Genomic DNA, 20,553 nt, shown 5'->3' with positions numbered 1-20,553 from the left:
CTAAGATGCTTAAAACCAAGCTCTATTAGGTCTTTAAAAAAAAATAAGTTAATTCCCTAAATTTGCACACAAATTCTGAAGGAAAGACGGTACATCTACCTCTGATATTACAACAAGGTATTACTTACATATTCATCTAATTAGGAATCCTAAAATCTGTTTCTACTCATCATTAAAAGTTTTTTTAAAAGATAATTTCATTCACTCTGCATTTACTAGCAACTATAATTTCCTCCCATTAGTATTTATGAATTCATCTAAATACTGACATTAAGATAAACATGAACATTTAGCTATGTCAGTTAATTTTAATTTCATATGTATAAATTGTTACAATACTAAAATAAGACTATTTTGGATTGTATTTAGTAAGCAAGCTACTACTGTAAATAGATTAAGGCTGGAAAAACTAACAAGCATGCCTTGTGTGGTCCACTAATTATACACAAAATTCCAAACATTATTAGCTGTTATCAAAATTACAATACCACCTAGATCTAATAAAATAGAACAATCTGTTTGAACAGGGAGAGGAGAACTTTCATAGAATGTTCTCTCCCATATAAATTCTTAATGGACTATAAAGGACTTTTTAAGTGGTTTTAGATTTGAATTCAATTGCTTAAATCTGTAACAGGTTTCCAAGAAGAATCTGAGCCAGATGATACACAGAGACCCCCACCAACAGTATATATACTCCTACCTATGCTCATGAATATAAGGTTTTGTTTTTTTTTTAAAAAAAAAAAGGGCAAATTGAACCAGACGTGGTGGCACACGCCTGTAGTCCCAGCACTTGGGAGGCAGAAGCAGGCGGATCTCTGTGAGTTCAAGGCCAGCCTGGTCTACATAGTGAGTTCCAGGACAGCTGGGGCTACAGGGAGACCCTGTCTCAAAAAGACAAAAAAAAAAAAAAAAAAAAAAAAAAAGGGCAAACATCATCCTAGGAACCATGGAACTTACAAGTCATTTTTATATTACTAAAGTTTATGTACTGTAAACATGAACATTAAATTATAAAATGAAAAGGTGTTCCTATTGTAGTTTTAACTGGTTAATAAAGTGATTACCAGCTATACTAGATCTCATAGGGCTTATGCCTATACAGATGAGCAGAGAGTCACCAATCAGAAAGAAATGGGGGCTTTCTTTCTGAACAAAAATACAACTGCTCTTGGTCATAAAAGATTGCTATCCATCTACTGAAATGAAAGCACCCAGCCACCTACCTACTTACTTACACTGTAAAGAGCTGCATTTTCAGAAGCAGACAGTCCAGCATGCATGGATACATGCCTACATAGCAGGTCTAGATGCAAAACAAGTCAAGTGCTTAGGATCTCAAGTATGCACTCACGGCTCTCTACCAAACTACAGCCTTCTATTCTAAGGCCTCTTGATTACTTCAATATTTACAATGTGCTAACAAACAGGAGAAATTATGTTACTCTAAGCACACCCAAAAATTACATATGTGATATAACTGTTTCCTCAAATGACATATGATTATATTAATATGTCTATTAAGTAAAATAAGTTATCTTCAGTGACTCAGCATATTAGTAAGTGGACAAAAACACTGTGGTCACTTCAGATGAGTTGATTCCACAAATTCCTATTTCCCTGTATATCAATGCTATCTTAGTGCTCATGCTGTACCTTGCATTGTATTCAAGGATCTTCCTAGTTATAAAACACCACTCACATGGGATTAATTATATCCAGTTCCCTCCAGCAAAGAATATTTTTTTAATTTAACCTTTTATACTGAAACTTTATTTTCCATGGTAAATGATAGGAATGAGAAGAGAGGTAAAACTCTCAGAGTCAAATGATGCCTTCTCCCTATTCTCAGCTTTGGTCATCTCAGCTTAGTAGCACAAGACGACAGACTGGCATCAGGCCTAGGTTCAAGGCTAGACAGAGCTTGGCTGCCTATCAGGCAATTTCAGACATGTACTTGTGAAACAAGGGCTTGAGCTGGGTTACTGCCAAGAGCTCTGCCACCTCAGAATTCTATGGCCCATGTAATAAAAAACAAAGGGCCTCAAACATCATTTCCCCTTTTGGAATATGTCATACAAGCTAATATTTCAGCAGCATGAACTTCAGGCATTTGACCAAAGAAAACAGTCTTGCCTATCATTTTCAAGGAGCAGCTAAGGCAAACCGCATGCTTCATCCTACACAGAAGCAGCAATGGCTAGCATGCTGACCATGGAACTTTAGCCCATCCAGTCCTCTGGACAATCTGCCTCATAGTAGCTTAAACTGTGAAGAAAGCAGACTAGGATTCGGGGGTGTGGTGGTGACAAGAGTAGGCAGTTTGCATTTCTTTCCCTCAATGCCTACTGCATTCACTGCTGACCTACTTACTCCTTGAGGATAGTGGTGCCATTACTCCTAGGAATACTATTTGCAAACGGGATGGCCAAGACTCTTGGCACCAAGTTGAGCATTCAGTAAAAGTTGGCAAAGTCAAGAGAATGAAGCAGATGGTACCTAGAGAGTGTTATAGTCCAGTACAAATACATAGGCCCACAGACAGAACCAGAGTAGGAGGGATCACAACCTGAGGTAAGTGGCTCACTACACAGATGAGGAAACAGAAGCTTACAAAGGCTGAGGTACCCTGCTGAAGCCCTAGTCAGTACATGGAGTGACCAGGATTTGAAATCAGGGAAAAGCCCAAGTCTCAAAGTCTTGGGGGGGATGGGGGAAGGGCACTGGATGCGAAGTGTCAGAAATGTGTCCAAGGAATTCTAATGTACACTTCTGAATTAAGAGCCCTTTCCTGTGCTACAAGTTCTGATGTGAACAGTCCTGCCTTCTGCTATCATATTTAATCTCTATCCTAAAACAATGTCTCCCCACTGCACCCTACACTGGGTCCAGTAAAAGGCAACCACCAGAAGAGAGGCATAGATGACCATGTTCATCCATGGTGACATAATGATCTCTACCATGCAACTGTGTGGGCCACAGGGTCAAGCCCTGACTCACACTTAAGGATGTCCCTTCAAACTGCAATATCAATGTTCCCTGTCTACTCATTTTCCTGCTATGCTCACACCTCCCTGCCAGGCCCCCATGGTCCAAAATAAATAAACAAATGAGTAATAACACAGAAGAATAGTCCCTCTCTGATGCTGGCTATGAGGTTTTATAGGCTGCCCTTACCCTGCTATAATTGCTCAGTAAAGGGCAATGTTGCTGCAGTTTTGTTTTGTGCTATAATTGAGTAAGGTACTAACCAGATAGTCAACCTGCCCTAAGCATCATAATGCAATTCTTTCATGCCTTTAGTCACTTGTGCCTTCTCCCAAGAGATTCAGGCATACTGGGATGACTACGGCAGTGAGTTACCGAGCTGTAAACTGCAATTTAGAACCTCCAGGAAGGTAAATTAGCTTGCTGAATTAAATTGTTTGGAACCTTTCCCAAGGTTCTAATGTAATTTCCAATCTCATTTGTTGGACTTCCTTTCTATCTCATCTCCCCCTGATTCTTACTTAGTGCCTAAATACTACTTCACTAGCTTCTTGGCTCACAATCACCTTGGTTTCACCATGAGCTTCCTGAGCTTGAGACCTCTTACACAGGGCTGCAGAGGGTTTGGGCTTTCCCATTCAGAATCTACCAGCCAATTTGCATCACCACAGGAAGGAAATCTCAGGTCCCACCCACCTTGTCATGTACCAACTTACATCCCTGCATCCAGGGATCCAGAACAAGTCTCCTCACTGTTAAAAAACAAAAGTAAACAAACAACTCTCTGAGAATTGAAAGGGAAAGTAATAAGAATAATTAAAAGATTTAGATGAGGAATGCAAACAATGGAGTCAGTCATTTGAATAAGAGAACATCAGAAAGAGACATGATAATGGTCTTTAGCACTGAAAAGAGATTTGGAAATTCTTCTCAAAACTAAAAAGAGAACAGTAAGTAATTTTCTGTCTCCATCAAATACACAAGGGAAGAAATGAATACAAAAAGAAACAGAAATGTGGGAGAAAACAATACTATTTGATGTCAGAATTACCACTGGTAGAAATAATTATTTTCTTTAGTGGCTTTTAAAATAAATTATATAGGGCTGGTGAGATAGATGGCTCAGTGGTTAAGAGAACTGGCTGCTCTTGTAGAAGACCCAAGTTCGGTTCCCAGCACCCACATGACAGCTAACAACCATCCATAACTTCAGCTTCAGGGGACTGACATCCTCTTCTGGCCTCTACAGGCATTATATGACACAGATGCACTTACATACATGTAGGCAAAGCACTCATACACATAAAAATAAAAATAAATAGGGGCTGGAGAGATGTCTCAGCGGCTAAGAACACTGGTACTTCTTGCAGAAGACTGGGGTTTGAATCCCAGCACCCACATGGCAGCTAACAATTCTCCATAACTCCAGTCCCAGGGGATCCCACAGCCCCTTCTGACCTCCACAGGCATTGCACGATACGGGTGTACTTACCTACATGCAGGGAATACATGCATATACATAAAATAAAAAATAAATGATTAAAAATAGTTTTTAATCATTTATTTTTTTTTAATTTTTAATAACTACATGATTAGAAGAAGCATTTCATTACAGCTTTAACATATTCAGTAACACACTCCAGAGCAACAGTACATCTCTTTCACAAGTGGCTGTGAGTTTCTAGGTTCACTGTTGAGTTAATACAGTTATACAATATTGAACTCAGTATAAGCTGTGTAAGACATAAAATTGAATGAGTTTTTTAACCTTTAAAAAAGATCTCAATTTCATTTTAGAATACATTGCTCCATGCAGAAAGACTCTTTGTTTTTGCTACTAACACTGAGATGTTGGCGCATGCATCTCTAATCTGTATGTATCTGATTAAGCCCTGTAAGACATAAAATTGAATGAGTTTTTAACCTTTAAAAAAGATCTCCATTTCATTTTAGAATATATTGTTCCTTGCAGAAAGACTCATTGTTTTTGCTAACACTGAGATGTTGGCACATGCCTCTCTAATCTGTATGTATCTGATTATTTTTAATTAAAAATAAAATAAATTATATAATATGAAGACCTGAGTTCCCATTTTGGATATGGCAACAACTAAATGAATGATTTGAGCAGGTGACCTCATTTGTAAAATTGAAAATCATATAAAATTACTTCTAAAATTCCTGCGAGCCTTATGGCTGCATAATTTTCATGTTTGAAAACCTCAAGGCAATTTCAACATGACATTGTGAGGTAAATGCAAGTAACACTGGACTATGCTCACTGTGGAAAGATTCCACCCAACACTATGACTGTAAAAATGATGTAAGAGCATCAAAGAAGCTGTGAGAACAGTGGAATAATCCAAGAGGCAGAATAGTGAATGCTGAACAGGTAAGAAACTATTATTTACAAGGAATTTAAAAACTTAAAAAAGCAGGTTCCTAAAACATTTTTTCTACCAAGATGGGCAGGACTGTAAACTGGCTCATTTGTTCCTACTTGAATGATGTCACCATGCTAGGTTTAACTGCTTTTAATAGCTAGTACATTTCAGTCATCTCTCACTTTCTCCCACATAAGATCCAATCAGCCTTTCAATGAATTACTTCATGAGTCACAATCTTTCTGTTTATGATTCAGAAAAATGTCTTCAGTCAGTACTTCCCAGACTTCTGTAAGTTTATTCCAAGAACCAATTTCATCTTCATTGGTTTCCTACAGGAAACCAGACCAACTTCCTATTATTTTACTTTCCTTACTTTTAGCATACCACGGCCCATACAAAATTAACTGGAAGTGAGTGACAGAAGAGTTTATTTTGCACAAATAGAAGCCAACAAAAACAATGCCCCGTCTAGAAGTCACGAATTCAAAATTAAATACAAAATGTACTAATATTAGAACCATCTTTCAAAACAGCACAAAATAACATGACATTCATTTTAATCTTACCGTAAGCATTCCACTAGTCAGAAACAAATGTTTCTTTTAGAAAAAAAATTTTTGCTACAAACACAGTAAATTCTACAATGGTGATCAGTATAGAGAAATTAATTTTGACAAATATTTGCATCCCCTAGTAAGATAATAATCTAAAGATCAAAATCTAAAACCCAAAACACTGCCTAGAGAGCTGTGAACACAAAGCAGCATGGCCCAGCTGCCTGGTAGGTGAGCAATGAATACACTGGGCCTTGCCCAACCCCAATTCTTGGCCCATGACTACAAGACAGCTTATCTTTAGCCTAGACATAGGTATGAAAATAGGATTTTTAAGGGGCTGGAGAGATGGCTCAGGGGTTAAGAACACTGGCTGTTCTTGCAGAAGACCCGGGTTCAAATTCCAGCACCCAAATGGCAGTTAACAACTATCCGTAACTCCAGTTCCAAGGGGATCCAATAGCCTCTTCTGTCCTCCGTGGGCATTGCATGACACAGGCACACTTACCTACATACAGGCAATACACACATACACATAAAATAAAAATTTTAAAAAATTAAAAAAGAAAAATAAAAGGGGATATTAAAGGGCATGGTAACTATGGATTGTACTCATGCTTTGTCTCTGATTATTAGGGGAAAACTGGGAGGTATTCACTACCACAGGCTAAACACTGCTTGGAAAAGACTTGTGAGGGTAAAGAACTGGGGCTTATATAAAGGTCTAGCAGAGTCCCCTCAGACTCTCCATTTTCCTGACTCTTGACTGCAGGTGTACTTTTAAAGCTAAAAGCTCATAGTTATGAACAGGTAAGGAATAGGACACTTTATATCAGACTCAAAAGCTGACACATTAAAAGAGGAAAATCTAAGAAGCATACTATTTAAGGCAACTTCATGGATGAACCAAGACATCAGACACTGGAGAAATGATTCTCAAAATGTGGTTCCCAGACCAGGCTGGACACATCTTAGAAACCAAAGTTCTCACCTTCACCCTAGACTTAAGAATCAGAGCTTCTGTGGAAGAGGTCTACCCACATTGAGGGGATGCTGAGACAAGCCTTACTATATTGTTGTCTCTTCAACCCACTAGGAAATTCTAGAAAGCAATCTGCTCACTTTACGTTTCCCTCTTAAGTCCTCGGCTTCTAAAATCCCTGTGCTACTTCAGTCTCATTTCTTCCAGTGCTCTTTTTCAAAATTCCTTAGATAGGCATGGGTGTGGCTCTGACACAATACTTATCTACCATGCATTAGGCCCTGGGTTCCATCCCCAGCAGGGCAAAAGCAAGCAAACAAACAAAAAAGATGCAAGTGAGCTCCAGAATTATGCCTCAGCTATTGATCTTTCCTGTCCTCTAGCCCCTTCTGCCTGAAACAGCCGAACTTCTTAATTCCACTCCATTCCTCCTCCTTCCTCAGTTTCCACCACCCTACTTTTCTTCCTTGTACCCTCTACCCAGAGGCATGCTCCCAAAAGACAATCTTCAGTCTTCTTTCTTCTCCAGCCACATTTCAAGGGCTCTAAGAGCTGAACCCAAGAGAGTCTTGTACTGCACTAATTTTAAACTACCTCATGACCTGCTTCACCTGAATATCCCCAGGTACTGGTAGTAAAATCTCTTGTAGTGGTTCTATCAACTATCTGGTCACTTGAGCACTATGACTATCCCACCTCCCTAGTGGCTACGGAGTCCATCCAACCTATCAGGTAACTTGTTCCATCCTCCTCCTCCATTTCTGATGCCAACACCTCATACAACACCTTCCCATCTTTTATAGCCTTAGCTGTATATTCTGACACTAACATTCATGTCTAAATGCATTTCTCCCCTGTTCAACACATACAGAAGCTACTGGGATACTGCAGCTTCCAATCTAGTCCAATTTCATATTTTCTGCAGTGTTCTTGGTGCTCAACTGATTATTTGAATGTTGTCCACACTGAAACATGGCCCAAGTTTCCACATTTCAGATTCTTGGTTTTGTTATTACCTCCATTTTTAACGTTCCATTTCCTACTATACCTATAAATGCCATCCAGATACCTCAAGACCAGAGCCAATGCTCAGGCCTCCTTGAAGCCATCCATAATCCCTCAGAAGGAACTTCTCTCTCACCTTCCACTAAAGACTCAAAGCTTCTGTGCCAGCTTCAGACATGTGCAGCAATCACTCTTATTAAACTGAAACCCTCAAGTGGATTTTATGCATTTCTGTTCTCCACTATACCAAGCATGATACGTTTCATGATTTATATACTAAACAAATATTTGTTAAAGGATTAAATGACTTTAAAAAACAAAATTCTGAGATGGCTCAGCAGGTAAAAGTGCTTGCAGCCAAGCTTGATGACCTGCCTTTGATCCTTAGTATCCACAAGGTAGAAGGAGAGAAGCAAGTCCTATAAGTTGTCATCTGCTCTCCACTTATGCACTATGTGCATGCACACAAATAGCACAAACACACACACACACACACACACACAAATAAAATAAAGAAAGAAATGTTTAAAAAATCTCAAAATTCTTAATTAAGGAGCTGGAAAGTTGACTCAGCAGTTAGGAGGACTGGCTGCTCTCGTAGAGAACCTGGATTTGATTGTACTTACAACCCTCCATAACTCCAGTCCCAGGAGAATCCAATGCTTTCTTCTGACCTCTGTGGGCACTACACCACACAGGTGCACTTATATACATGTAGGCAACACATTCAAACACATAAAATAAAAATAACTTTTAAAAATTCTTAATTAAGCACTAGTCCTGCCAATGAACTGACACTTTAAGAAAAGCAGCCAAAATACCATAGAAACAGAAAAATTCACATACATAGTAATTTAGAAGGAATCATCCCAACTATCTTTGTTTCCTATTAGTTAGAGTACAATCATTCCAGAATGATACCCAAGCACTACAGTACTCACTGTATTTCCTTTAGTTGGAGGAAATTTCAGAACTGCTACTATATTTTTGAGAATGGAAAGGACCAGTTCATTGGATAGCAACATGAGAGAAAGTTTGTCTGTAAGCAAACATTTATAAAAATTCCTCAATCTTCCCTCCATGCTGGTTTGTAATTTCTAGTGGTGACAAACCATCTATGATCAAAAAGGAAACTTTTTTCTTAGGGAAACCGAATAACAAAATGCTCATTCCCAAACACTATATTTTGTATGGAATACGCTCTCAATGACTAGTCAGGAAGGTTAAAAGCAGGCAGATGAGTTACACTGTTAAAGACAGACTGCCTGTCTCAATCAGGGGAACATAGTTTTCATTCCTGAAATGATAGCCAGTCCTTCTCAGTAGGAAAAGAGAACAGATAATCTGTAGAGTACAGAATTTTGAAACACCCTATCAACATGGGAAAAGACTGAAAATTCTTCAGGAAAACAGCTCCCCTCAAACATAAAGACCCTCATGATTTCACAGGTCAAAATTTAAGCCTAGATATAAAGCAGGATAATCAAAGATTAAGAAAAGAAGCTAAGGATGTAGCTCTGGTATAGTAGTATTAGCATGTATGAGGACCTGGGTTCAATTCTCAACACCAGAAAGAGAAAAAAAAAAGAAGAAAGAGAAAGGAGAGGGAGCGAAGAGACAAGAGCATGAGTGAGAGAAAGAGAGAGAGAGAAAGATGTTTTTCCTAAATAGGCAGATAAGAGGTATCTTTATGACCGATATGTGGTAAAACTTGAGGCATATTTTAGAGAAAAATATATTGAAGAGTGACCCTTAATTTTGAAAGTATGTTACCACATGGCTAGACTTACTGCATTGTTTCATTAGTCTTGATTCCTAATTCCTGCCTTAAGCAGCAAAGATGTGGAAAGCAGGCACACTGTCTTTGTTCTGTACAAAGCTGAAGACATGGAGAAATACCAGGGCACCTCAAACACTTATTCAAATAAAATTATTGTATTTGTTCACAAAATATAAAATGTGTTGACAGATTTTTCTGGACTTTAAAAAAAAAATAACTTAGAGCTATTTGCTTTTATTTCTAAGCTCTGCTAACCACCTGACTGAACAGATATCTAAATCGACTGAATCAACCTTGGTTTCAGATTTCACTCAGCCTGGGGAGCATCAGGACACAGCCACAAAATCCTGAGTCAAGCAAGCTGGAAGGCTAGGATGAGCTTCTCGGGTTTACCTTGATTTATTCCAGATAGAATAGCTACAAAAGGTATACAAGGAACCAGAGAATCTGAGTACAGGGAAGAAATCAATGTTGGGAGTGTCACAATGAGGAAGAAATGGCCAAAAAAAGCTTTCTTCCATTATCTTTTACCATTCACAACAATTCAGTCAACTTTAACATATTATTAGGATTCAAAGAATATTGTTCCATTAGCCAGTCATATAGCTGCTACCAAAAATTAGCATTAAAATTAAGGTTTTACTGAGTTATTCCTTCTAACATTTTAACAAATACTTCTCTCACAAATCGATATGAAATGGCAGAAAATGACTATAGGTAACAAACCAAAATAAATGTAAATTGTTATTTTAATGTTAGGAATAAGATCTTTTTATACTTTTCAGTAACAGAAACCACATCTTTAAAAAAGAAACCTATTAGCATTTTTATTAGTACTAATTCCTAAAATAATATGGAGGAGTGAGCTTGGTGATGAGGACCAGCGGTTCTGTTACTGCACTGAGTCACAATACAGACAAGTGAAACAGAGAACACTGTGTGGACACAGCCAAAGAGACCATGGCAATGAGAAGGCCTTACCTTGACGTGGCTCTGGGCTCCAAGGTTGTAGATCTCTGTAGGCTTAACTTCATTAATGATCTTCACCAAGCAGGTACTGTCAGTGAGGTCACCATAGTGCAATTTCATGTCTTTAGGATTCAGAAACAGATCATTAGATAAAAGTAAACAAGACAAACATTGTTTTTGAGATGTCAAAAATGAAATGCATATTACACAAGAATGAAAACCAGGTCAAAACAGAAATGTTGGCAGGCAGAATGGAGCCTACTTGCAATCCTTACATTTGGGACACTAAGATAGAAGGATCTTGAATCTGAGGTTAGCCTGGATTACTTAGCAAGATCTTGCCATCTCTACCTCCCCCAACAGAAGAAAAATCCAGAAACATTGTATTTCATGATTCCCAAGTAGCAGAGTATAACTGCTATTTTTAAAGAACATACAGAGCAGAAAGATATATCTTATGGATTTGTAACAGTAAACTCAAATGGACTTGTTTAAAATCTTTTAATCTCTTGAAGATGTTATACAATTATGTTATAGGTATCATAGAACTCTAAGTAGTTGAAATATGTTTTATATAAAAGTGAGATTTGGGAGCTGGAGAGATGGCTCAGTGGTTAAGGGCATGTAGTGCTCTTGTAGAGGACTCAACTTTGGTTCCCAGCACCCACTCATAACTGCCTGTAACTCCAGCTCCAGTGGATCCAACACTCTCTATTGGCCTCCAGGGCCTGCACTCATGTGCATATACACAGACATATACACATAATTAAAAATAAAATCTAAAAAATTACAAGTTGTTGTTAGTTGCCATGTGGATGTTGGGAATCAAACCTGGGTCCTCTGCAAAAGCAGCCAGTGTTCTTAACTGCTGAGCCATCTCGCCAGGCCCTATTCTGATACTTTTATCTATTGATTTTTAAATGCTTTATAAAATATACCCTTAAGCTGCCTATGATATGCTTAAGGTGGTAGCATAACTGCTTGAAGACAGCCAGCCTATTCCAATTCCTATGTCTAGCCTGATCCTTATACTAATTTTATTAATATAAGAATGTGAGCATGGTGAATAGTCTGGTTTTTTTTTTTTTCATTGCTTTATGGGACAACGATCTAGATCTAAATTCTATGGCAGTATCATTCTACACTCTGAACAACAACAACAAAAAAATACATGTTGAGCATTTCTAATCTTAAAATTCAAAATGTGAAATGAACCAAAACAAAACTTTTTAAAAGTACTAACAACTGATACCACAAGTGCAAAATTCCACCAGTGAAAACTGTGCATAAAATTATTTAAAATATTGTATACGGGCTGAAAAGGTGGCTCAGTGGTTAGGAACACAGGATGCTTTTGCAGAGGACCAGAATTGGTTTCCAGCTCCTACATGGCAGCTAATAACAACCTGTAATTTTTGTATACAGCTAACAACTATATATAACTTCAGTACCAGGTGATCTGACACCATCTTCTGGTCTCTGCAGGCATTGCAAGCATCTGTGCACTTCTATACATGCAGGCAAAATATTCATACACATGAAAAAATTTTATAGTAATTAAATATATAAAATATTTCATAAATTATTTTATAAAGTATATATGAAATATTAATAAATTTTATGTTAAGACGGGTTCTGGGGTCAGAGAAATTGCTCCACAGTTTAAGACCACTGGCTGCTCTTGCAGAGACCTGGGTTCAATTCCCAGGTAACAACCATCTATAACTCCAGTTACAAGAGATCTGACACCTCTTCTGGCCTCTATAGGCACTGTACACACAGGTATATTTACATATATGCAGGTAAAATACTCATATACATAAAACAAAAGTCAATAAATCAAAAAAGATTTTGAGACTTGGATCCTATTTGTAACTATTTCATTACAAATCTGAAAAAATGTCAAATTCAAAAGTATTCTGGTCCCCAGATTTAGATAAGGAATATTCAACCTCTAGTAATTGCTAAGAAAGATGCACTTAATAGCTTAAATATTAAAGTGAAAAGCCTTTTCTGTGGACAACTAGATCACCTTCCTGATGATATCAATACCTATAAAGTAATCCAACCTTCAATTATTCAAGGGCAGGGAACCTAAATTACCTTCAGGTTACAAAGATGGCTGTACCATCCTTGCTGGACAGAAAAACCAAGTAATGCAGGCTGAACTTGGAGTTAAAGCCCTATGTCCTAGGCCCAGCTCTGCCTTTATCACAGAATATGTAAAATCACAACAGCTATGCCCAGGCAAATTTATTAACAGCAACAAAAGTAACAAAGCCTGTAAATCTTAACACTGTACTATAAAGGAATTTGAATATAGTTTCAGATCACCATCAGGATTTAGACCAGTCCTCACAAATTATTTTAAAAATTCAATATAAAAAAATAAGTTAACTTGAGTAAAGACAATATTAAAAACCAAACAGTACTTTTTAAATATAAAACTGTTCTTACTAGAAAGGACCAAAGACACCTCAATTGAAGACAGCTGATCAATGTTTTATCTCCTCCCTTGGTCTCTTCAAGATATCTACTCAATATCCTTCTAAGAATAATGACACCTGAAAACACCTTATCTAAAGATAGCAAGTTAAAGAAAGATATTTTAGAGACAAAAAATTACTTACTTCCTTCAATATGAGCCTGGGGATTCTTATACAGGTGCTCAATTCGGCCTGTATTAAATGAACTGGATCGCCGTACAATTCCATGGACCTGAGATTTTAAGTGTGGAAAGACAAAAGTAAATTATAACTGTACAATGAGGATAAGAAACTCATAATTCTTTTGTTAGTTTATGATTCTACGAAAACTATAACTATTACTGATAAACATATTTATTTTTATGTGTATGAGTATTTTATCTGCAAATATATATACATATGTGTGTGAGCGCGCGCGCGTGTGTGTGTGTGCGCACGTGTGCATGCAATGCACACAGAGGTCTGAAGAGAGCATTGGATCCCCTGAAACTGGAGTTACTAACAGTTGTTGGCCACTATATGGGTGCTGGAAACCAAACCCAGCTCCTCTGCAAGAGTAGCCCCATGCCCTTAACCACTTACCCATCTCTCCAGTCCCATAATTTTTAAATTATAACAAATAGTTCTGTTGCCCACTTTTTTTTTAGTCTAGAAACATTAAATTTATTTTTCCACTCTATTAAACAGGTAACACCTGTATTAAATAGGTAAGGTCTTATCTATATAGGTTTAGTTACAGAAAATAATAAAGTAGTCTTTGAATAATGAAAAAAAGTTAAACATAGAATTACCATATGCCCCCGAATTTTCACAGTACATGTCCCGAAATATTGAAGAGACGTTTCAACAACTTGTTTACAAATGATCATAGCGTCACTACTCATGACAGCCAAAGGTAGACACAAATAAATGGATTTTTTAAATGTGGTATGTTTAATAATGGACTATTATTGTGCCTCTAAAAGGAGTGAAGCACTCATACATGTTAAAAAAAGATGAACCTTGACAACAGTACTCTAAATGTAAGAAGAAAGATACAAAACATGCACACTGTGGAATTCTTTTCTATGAAACATCCCAGATGGGAAAATCTACACTGAGAAATCAGTTTAGTGATCAGGGGGCTGAATAGGAGAGAATGGGAAGCAACTGCTCAGTCAGCAAAGGGCTGTCTTTTGTAGACATGGGAGCATTATAAAACCAGATCATGCCGGTGGCTGCATAGCGCTGTGGCTCTACCCAATGTCACTGAATTATGCACTTGAAAATAGTTAAAACTGTTGCCTACTTTTTGATCAATTATTGCTGCCAGCTACCAGCACACTACCCTTTCTGCTCCAGGGCTTGTGCTGTCCATCTCAAGACGAGTATTAGATAATTATAAGATTTCACTCATAGTTATAAATACTCAAACTCATCTTCAAAACATACACTTACAGCCATATTGATGGTAAAAATATTTCTTTGATTTGAAACTGAAGATAGACTTGTGTCTGTAGCTGTGAACCTACTCTTTGACCTGTTTAACACAGAGCATGAGGCTTCCAGAGTTTCCTGTGTCCTCAGAGCTACTCCATGCTGTGTCTATTATATGAATTTCTGGAGGCACAGATACAATCAGACAGCAGTTGCTATTATGCAGTTGTGTCCTGACTTAGAGAGCTAAACTGAAAAGATTAAGAAAAAGATTATATACTACTAAATTTAAGACATAAAAAAGACTAATATCTTTTAAAATTGAAAAAGTGTTTTAAAAACTCTTCACATGACCATGGTCGGTCTGAAGGGATAGTCACTGGAACAGCAATGCATACCTGCTTGATATTAAAGAAAAGACTACTTGTGTCTGACACATAAGAGAAACTGCTCCAGACTTGGTCCCACTTCCTTCTTGTGTCAAGACTGCAACCTTTGTGCTGCCAATGCTAACACCAGCTTATGTCACCAACTGCCCAAATTCCAGTTCCACTGGTGGCAGTTTTAATCCTTGACTTATTTTAGAAGTGTTCCTTCTATGTTGGGTAGATTCATTTGCAGCTGAATACACGTTTATATTTTAAGTCAATCGTTTTCTATTTCAAACCAAAATTAATCCCTGGCATGACTCAAATATTCCACAGGCAAGGGAGGAAATTATAAGCACATAAGACTTTCTTTCAAACAGAAAGAAATGTCATCACCATTTTTATGGCATACACAAGAAACTGACTTCTGCAAAGGATACGACATGCCCATAATAAATAATTCTCTTAGTTAGCTGCTTATGAATTAATAACTCATCAACACATTTTCCAAAAGAATGAAACCCAAGAAAAGTTGGTAAATATGAAAATATCTTAGGAAGGGAACATTGTAAGCTTAGTTGCATTTTAGGAGACATTGAAAACTAGGAAGCATTAAATCACAATTTGCTTATACATAGTAATTTTTAAATTTTAGAGTTATAAAAAATAACACCAATATTAAGCTTATAATTTGTTGTATTTTTTTTCATCTTTTTGAGACAGGGTCTCCCTGTAGCTCCAGATGTCCTGGAACTCACTATGTAGACCAGGCTGGCCTTGAACTCACAGAGATCCACCTGCCTCTGCCTCCCATATTTCAAACGTATACTAATACATAGGAAATTTGGTATTTACTCCAAAATTATTTCTAAAACACAGATTTCTCATATATTAGTGATCTAAAAACAGATCATTTAACTTTGACAATTAAAATATAATTATTACTTAGGCAGCCTTCTCTTGATTATTGAATTCTAGGGAAGTCACATATTCCAATAGCTGCATAGAAAAATGTCATACACATAAAAACTTGAAAGGCTTCAATAAGACTATTCAACAATCTTAACACACTTGGAGTGAGAAGCAAACACTGACAAAAAGTCAGAGATGATAAAAGTAAAGGGCTTTAATGTCACACCTACAAAGAAAAGCAATAAGCATAAGTTTTTGTTTTGTTGTGTTTTTGTTTTTCCCTAGTGAAAAAAAAAAAGTGTGTTTTAATTTCCATTCATTCCCAACTTTTGGCATGTGTGTAGACAGGAAGAAAGACTTGCCAAATAACTCATGACAGCAGGTATTATTCTAAGAACTAATGAAAGCCGAGTCTGTCTACTTCTGAGACAGGTGAAATGCAAACTTTAAGATAAGCCAAAATGTGTGCAAACTGCATAATTGAGTTAAGAATTTGAGATTAGCAGCTTTTCTTTATAGAAAGAATATAGGTAGGGTTTTTTCATGTGTGTTTTCACAAAGATTATGGGAGAAAAGGAGATGTGGGTTAGGAAAGCAAACAGAAAAGAGAAATAAGCTAAATAATTTCACATAAACTTAATTAGAATTGCTATTAAATTATGCTAGCTCAGGAGGTAGAGAGATACAGTTCAGAGGCTAAGAACACTAGCCAGGTTCAGTTCTAAGCACCAACATGGTAGGCTAACAACCCTCTGCAACTCCATTACCAGGGAATACTGCCCTCTTCTGACCTCTGCAAAGGCACTGCACCCATGTGGTATACACACATACATGTAGGCAAAACACACCTAAAATAAAAATAAACAAATCTTTAAATTAATTATGTCAGAACATGTAAGGTCAAAATAAATGGAAGACAATGGTTTTGAGGTTTTGTTTTGTTTTGTTTTTCTCGGTCTTTTTGAGACAGGGTCTCCCTGTAGCCCCAGCTGTCCTGGAACTCACTATGTAGACCAGCCTGGCCTTGAACTCACAGAGATCTGCCTATCTCTGCCTCCCAAGCGCTGGGATTAAAGGTGGGTGTCACCACACCTGGCCAGAAGATGATGTTTTAACAAATAAATTTCATGTCCCAGTCAACTAGTTGTTCAAGAGGAAAAATTTTAAGTTCTCTCAATATCAGAACAAAGATGATTTGATCTCAAAATGCTGAGTCAAAGTAGGCACTATAACAAATAAACGTTTGTTTTTTTTTTTCCTTAATGTTTTAATCCTGAGAAAATTCAAGTTAGGCAAGCATCAATAAAAACTATTATTCAGTCAGGCATGGTGGCACACACCTTTAATCCCAGCACTCAGGAGGCAGAGGCAGAGGGACCTTTGTAAGATAGAGATAGAAGCCAGCCTGGTTTACATAGTGAGTTCTATGCCAGCTGGGGCTATAGGGAGACCCTGTCTCAAAAAGATCAAAACAGAAAAACAAAATTCACACTATTATTCTGAGTGCCTTCTCAGCTGAACCAGAGACAGAACATACAGTTGACCCTCCATACCCATATGCTTTATACCCACAGAGTCAACCAGCTACAGACTGCACTCATCTGTCCTGAACAGGTACAGATTTTTCTTCATCATTATTCCCTAAACAATACAACTAGTTACATAATATTTGCATTATATTAGACATAACAACTACCCCCGTGATAACTTAAAATACATGGGAGAATATGTATAGGCAATATGCAAATACTCTAACATTTTATATGACACCTGAGTGTCCTCAGACTTTGGCATGTGCACAGGATCCTGGAATCAATTCCCTTTAGATACCACTGAATGACTATATTTTACCTTTTCACTTTAAATGACTCATTCAGAATGTGATCAGAACGTAAGTTTCAATGGCCACATTAAATAGACATGCCCCAAGCTTAAAGAATCTAAAGGTTTGTAAGGAGAAAGTACTAATAAACTCTTAGTAAGGATTCTGTGAATATGTGCTATTCCTTTTCTATACATTCACAAATTCTGCTTTCACCTTAAGTTTAGCTAGGACTTTTGCAATTTTCCTTTGTTTTTTGAGTAGAGAAAAAAATAAGTTAATTATTTTATTTCCCCACTGGCCTGGCTCTTCTCCTATAGTAGCCTCCTTCAGTACGTCAGGGTGACTATGCCACCGCCAGCAAATCAAAGTGCCCCTTCTTCAGTGTTGACCTGTTTCTACCTGGTATTTTGTTACCAAAACTATGTGTTTCTAGCTATTTCTGAGTTTTCTGGTATTTCTAAACAGAAACTCAATCTGAATCAATTCAATATAGTTTCAAGGTAGGGGCCAGAGAGATGGCTCAGTGGATAAAGGCTTCTACTGCCAAGCCGGATGACCAGATTTCAATCCCTAGGACCCAAATGGTAGAAGAAAAAGTTGTTCTTTGAGCTTCATATACACACTGTGGTACATATACATGCATGCAAAATAAATTTTTTTTAATGTAACAAAGAACATTTTAAAAATAGTTCAGAAGTAAGGCCCTATAAATTTAAAATGCCTTAAGGCACTTTGCTTTAGTTGCACTGGTCCCCTATCTGTTAGCAGGGGAGCAGCATCAGCAACACCAAGGGACATGTGAGGAAAGACAATTCCCACACTTCTAAACCAGCCTTCTTTGTCCAAATGGAATCTGTAAGCAGTTTCACACTAAAAATTGAGAGTTCATTGACTTAGAAATCCATGCTAATGCAAAGTTGTTGTTACTGATCTCTGGCTCAGGTGCAGTTAGGTGTGTCCCCAGTCATCCTACTGCACACAATCTACTAATTCTATTTTTTCTGCCTATGGTTTTGTGCAGTCAAGTACTATATAGTTGATAATCCTGGAAGTTTTCTGATGTTGCGTTTTTTTCTTTTTAAAGCCACTCTAACTTTTGCTGTGATGTAAACATAAAAAGATAAAGCCTACTTCACCATCAAACTCCTCTTAATAAGATTATTCTACAGTTATATCGATCTCTTAAAACTGAGGACAGCAGCCAATTTCAACTAATACAGCATACACAGAACACCTTACTCCTACCACCATACACAGCTCACATTTCTTTCAGATTAGGTGAAGTACTTTCTGTTTGGACTTTGTGCCTTGTCCCTTCCCCCCTGTAGTGTCAATCATAGTTTTTAGTTTCTTCTAACAATGTACAGATTTCACTTCTCTGTCTCTTTTCTCTGGTCACTGTTTCTGTGGTAAATTCCTTCAAATTAACTGTGATTTAGCAAGTAAGTCTTCTGTTATCTTTCTGCAACAGAGTCAAATATGCTCTTATAATTTCAAATACCAATGGAATGAAACCATTTGCAGGCTCACCAGGCAGCCCTAGGTCCTTATTACATCTACTTTCAAGAATTTCAACTTACCTGTCTTCTGAAACCTGTAGTTCATTAATGAGACAGCTGAAATGGATCTTAGCTTCTCCATGCCAGTCTCCTTTCCTGCTTTCTCCAGTAGCACTACCAGCAACATCTTGTGCAGCCCTCCTGCCTGAAATGATTAATGCCTATACAACCAGACTAGCCCCAATCCCTGCCTACCCACTAGTCCACTCAATTTAACAGCACACAGGTATATATCCTTCTTCCAAGCTACTGTCAGTCACTGCCTGTTACTTCCAACCTTATTTCTACTCACAGCTCCCCAGGTCCACCTCAATGTAGATGTGGTTAGAGCATCACTTGACATACCACCTCCATCTTCAACACTGCAATGACTTGGCTTATCTGGCTCCTTAGGCTAACTCACAGGCATCTCACTCACATCAATGGCTACCAAACATCTCTTAGCAGCAGGTCCTGCACATCTGAAATAGCACTGTGGATATCTTTACCACATCTTTCTTCCTAATATTTATTAAAGTTTTAGATTAACTCAGCCTGAATAGACAAAAGCCTTTTCCTGTAATCAACACTTTTGTACTACTTACAACCTGCTCTAAAACTCTTTGTTCTTTAGAATACTTAGACCCTCAATCATTATAGCAATATAATCATAGTTTCATAATTATATTTGTCTTATTTTGATATTGCAAGATGCAGAACTACCATAAAAGTAGTTTTTGCATAGTTTTTTTACCTTGATATAACTTCTAATAGTCAAAACTATCAGAAAAGATTGAGTTATAATAAGAAAATTAATTCCATTTTCTTCAAATCCTGTTAGCACAATAAATTCTTTAGAGTTTTATCTGTCCAATTGCACATTTTCATATCACAATCCTATAATTGTAATAAAGAGACAAGGTAAAACTACTAATGCAAACATTCTCAAAGCAGGTCAGAGCACATTGGTCACTGTGTACATTTCTATTCTCTGTAGATCATGAATTTATATACACATATAACTGGAAAATGCTGTAAAAGAGTAATGTGCAGTCACTGAACTACATCAGACTTAATGTAAATTCATTCTTTCTTTTTAAAGAAGGAGAAATGCTAAAGAAGAAAAGACAATGACAGTAACTGCAGCAGCAAATCTAATAGATTCAACTTCTGTAAAATGCACAGCTGCAGCTGGGCGTGGTGTCGCACGCCTTTAATCCCAGCAGAAGCAGGCAGATCTCTGTGAGTTCAAGGCCAGCCTGGTCTACATGAGTTCCAGGACAGCAGGGGCTACAGGGAGACCCTATCTCAAAAAGACCAAAGAAAAAAACCTCAATACA

At 37.4% G+C, this 20,553-nt stretch overlaps 1 protein-coding gene across 1 annotated transcript in view; it reads right to left on the bottom strand.

Moving 5' to 3' along the window:
* Gmds (GDP-mannose 4,6-dehydratase) overlaps positions 1 to 20,553 on the bottom strand; it is a 710,626-nt gene that overhangs the window by 525,389 nt on the left and 164,684 nt on the right. Inside the window, exons 3-4 of the mRNA XM_008836670.2 lie at positions 13,299 to 13,386; positions 10,681 to 10,790 (exon numbers count right to left, since the gene is read on the bottom strand). Coding sequence (XP_008834892.1) covers positions 10,681 to 10,790; positions 13,299 to 13,386 — 198 coding nt within the window. The remainder of the gene's footprint in view (positions 1 to 10,680; positions 10,791 to 13,298; positions 13,387 to 20,553) is intronic.

This window comes from Nannospalax galili, unplaced genomic scaffold, assembly GCF_000622305.1.
Source record: "Nannospalax galili isolate Female #2095 unplaced genomic scaffold, S.galili_v1.0 scaffold737, whole genome shotgun sequence".
Lineage (NCBI taxonomy): Eukaryota > Metazoa > Chordata > Mammalia > Rodentia > Spalacidae > Nannospalax > Nannospalax galili.
The sequence above is the reverse complement of the archived record's forward strand: the minus strand, read 5'-3'. Positions and strand labels throughout refer to the sequence as shown.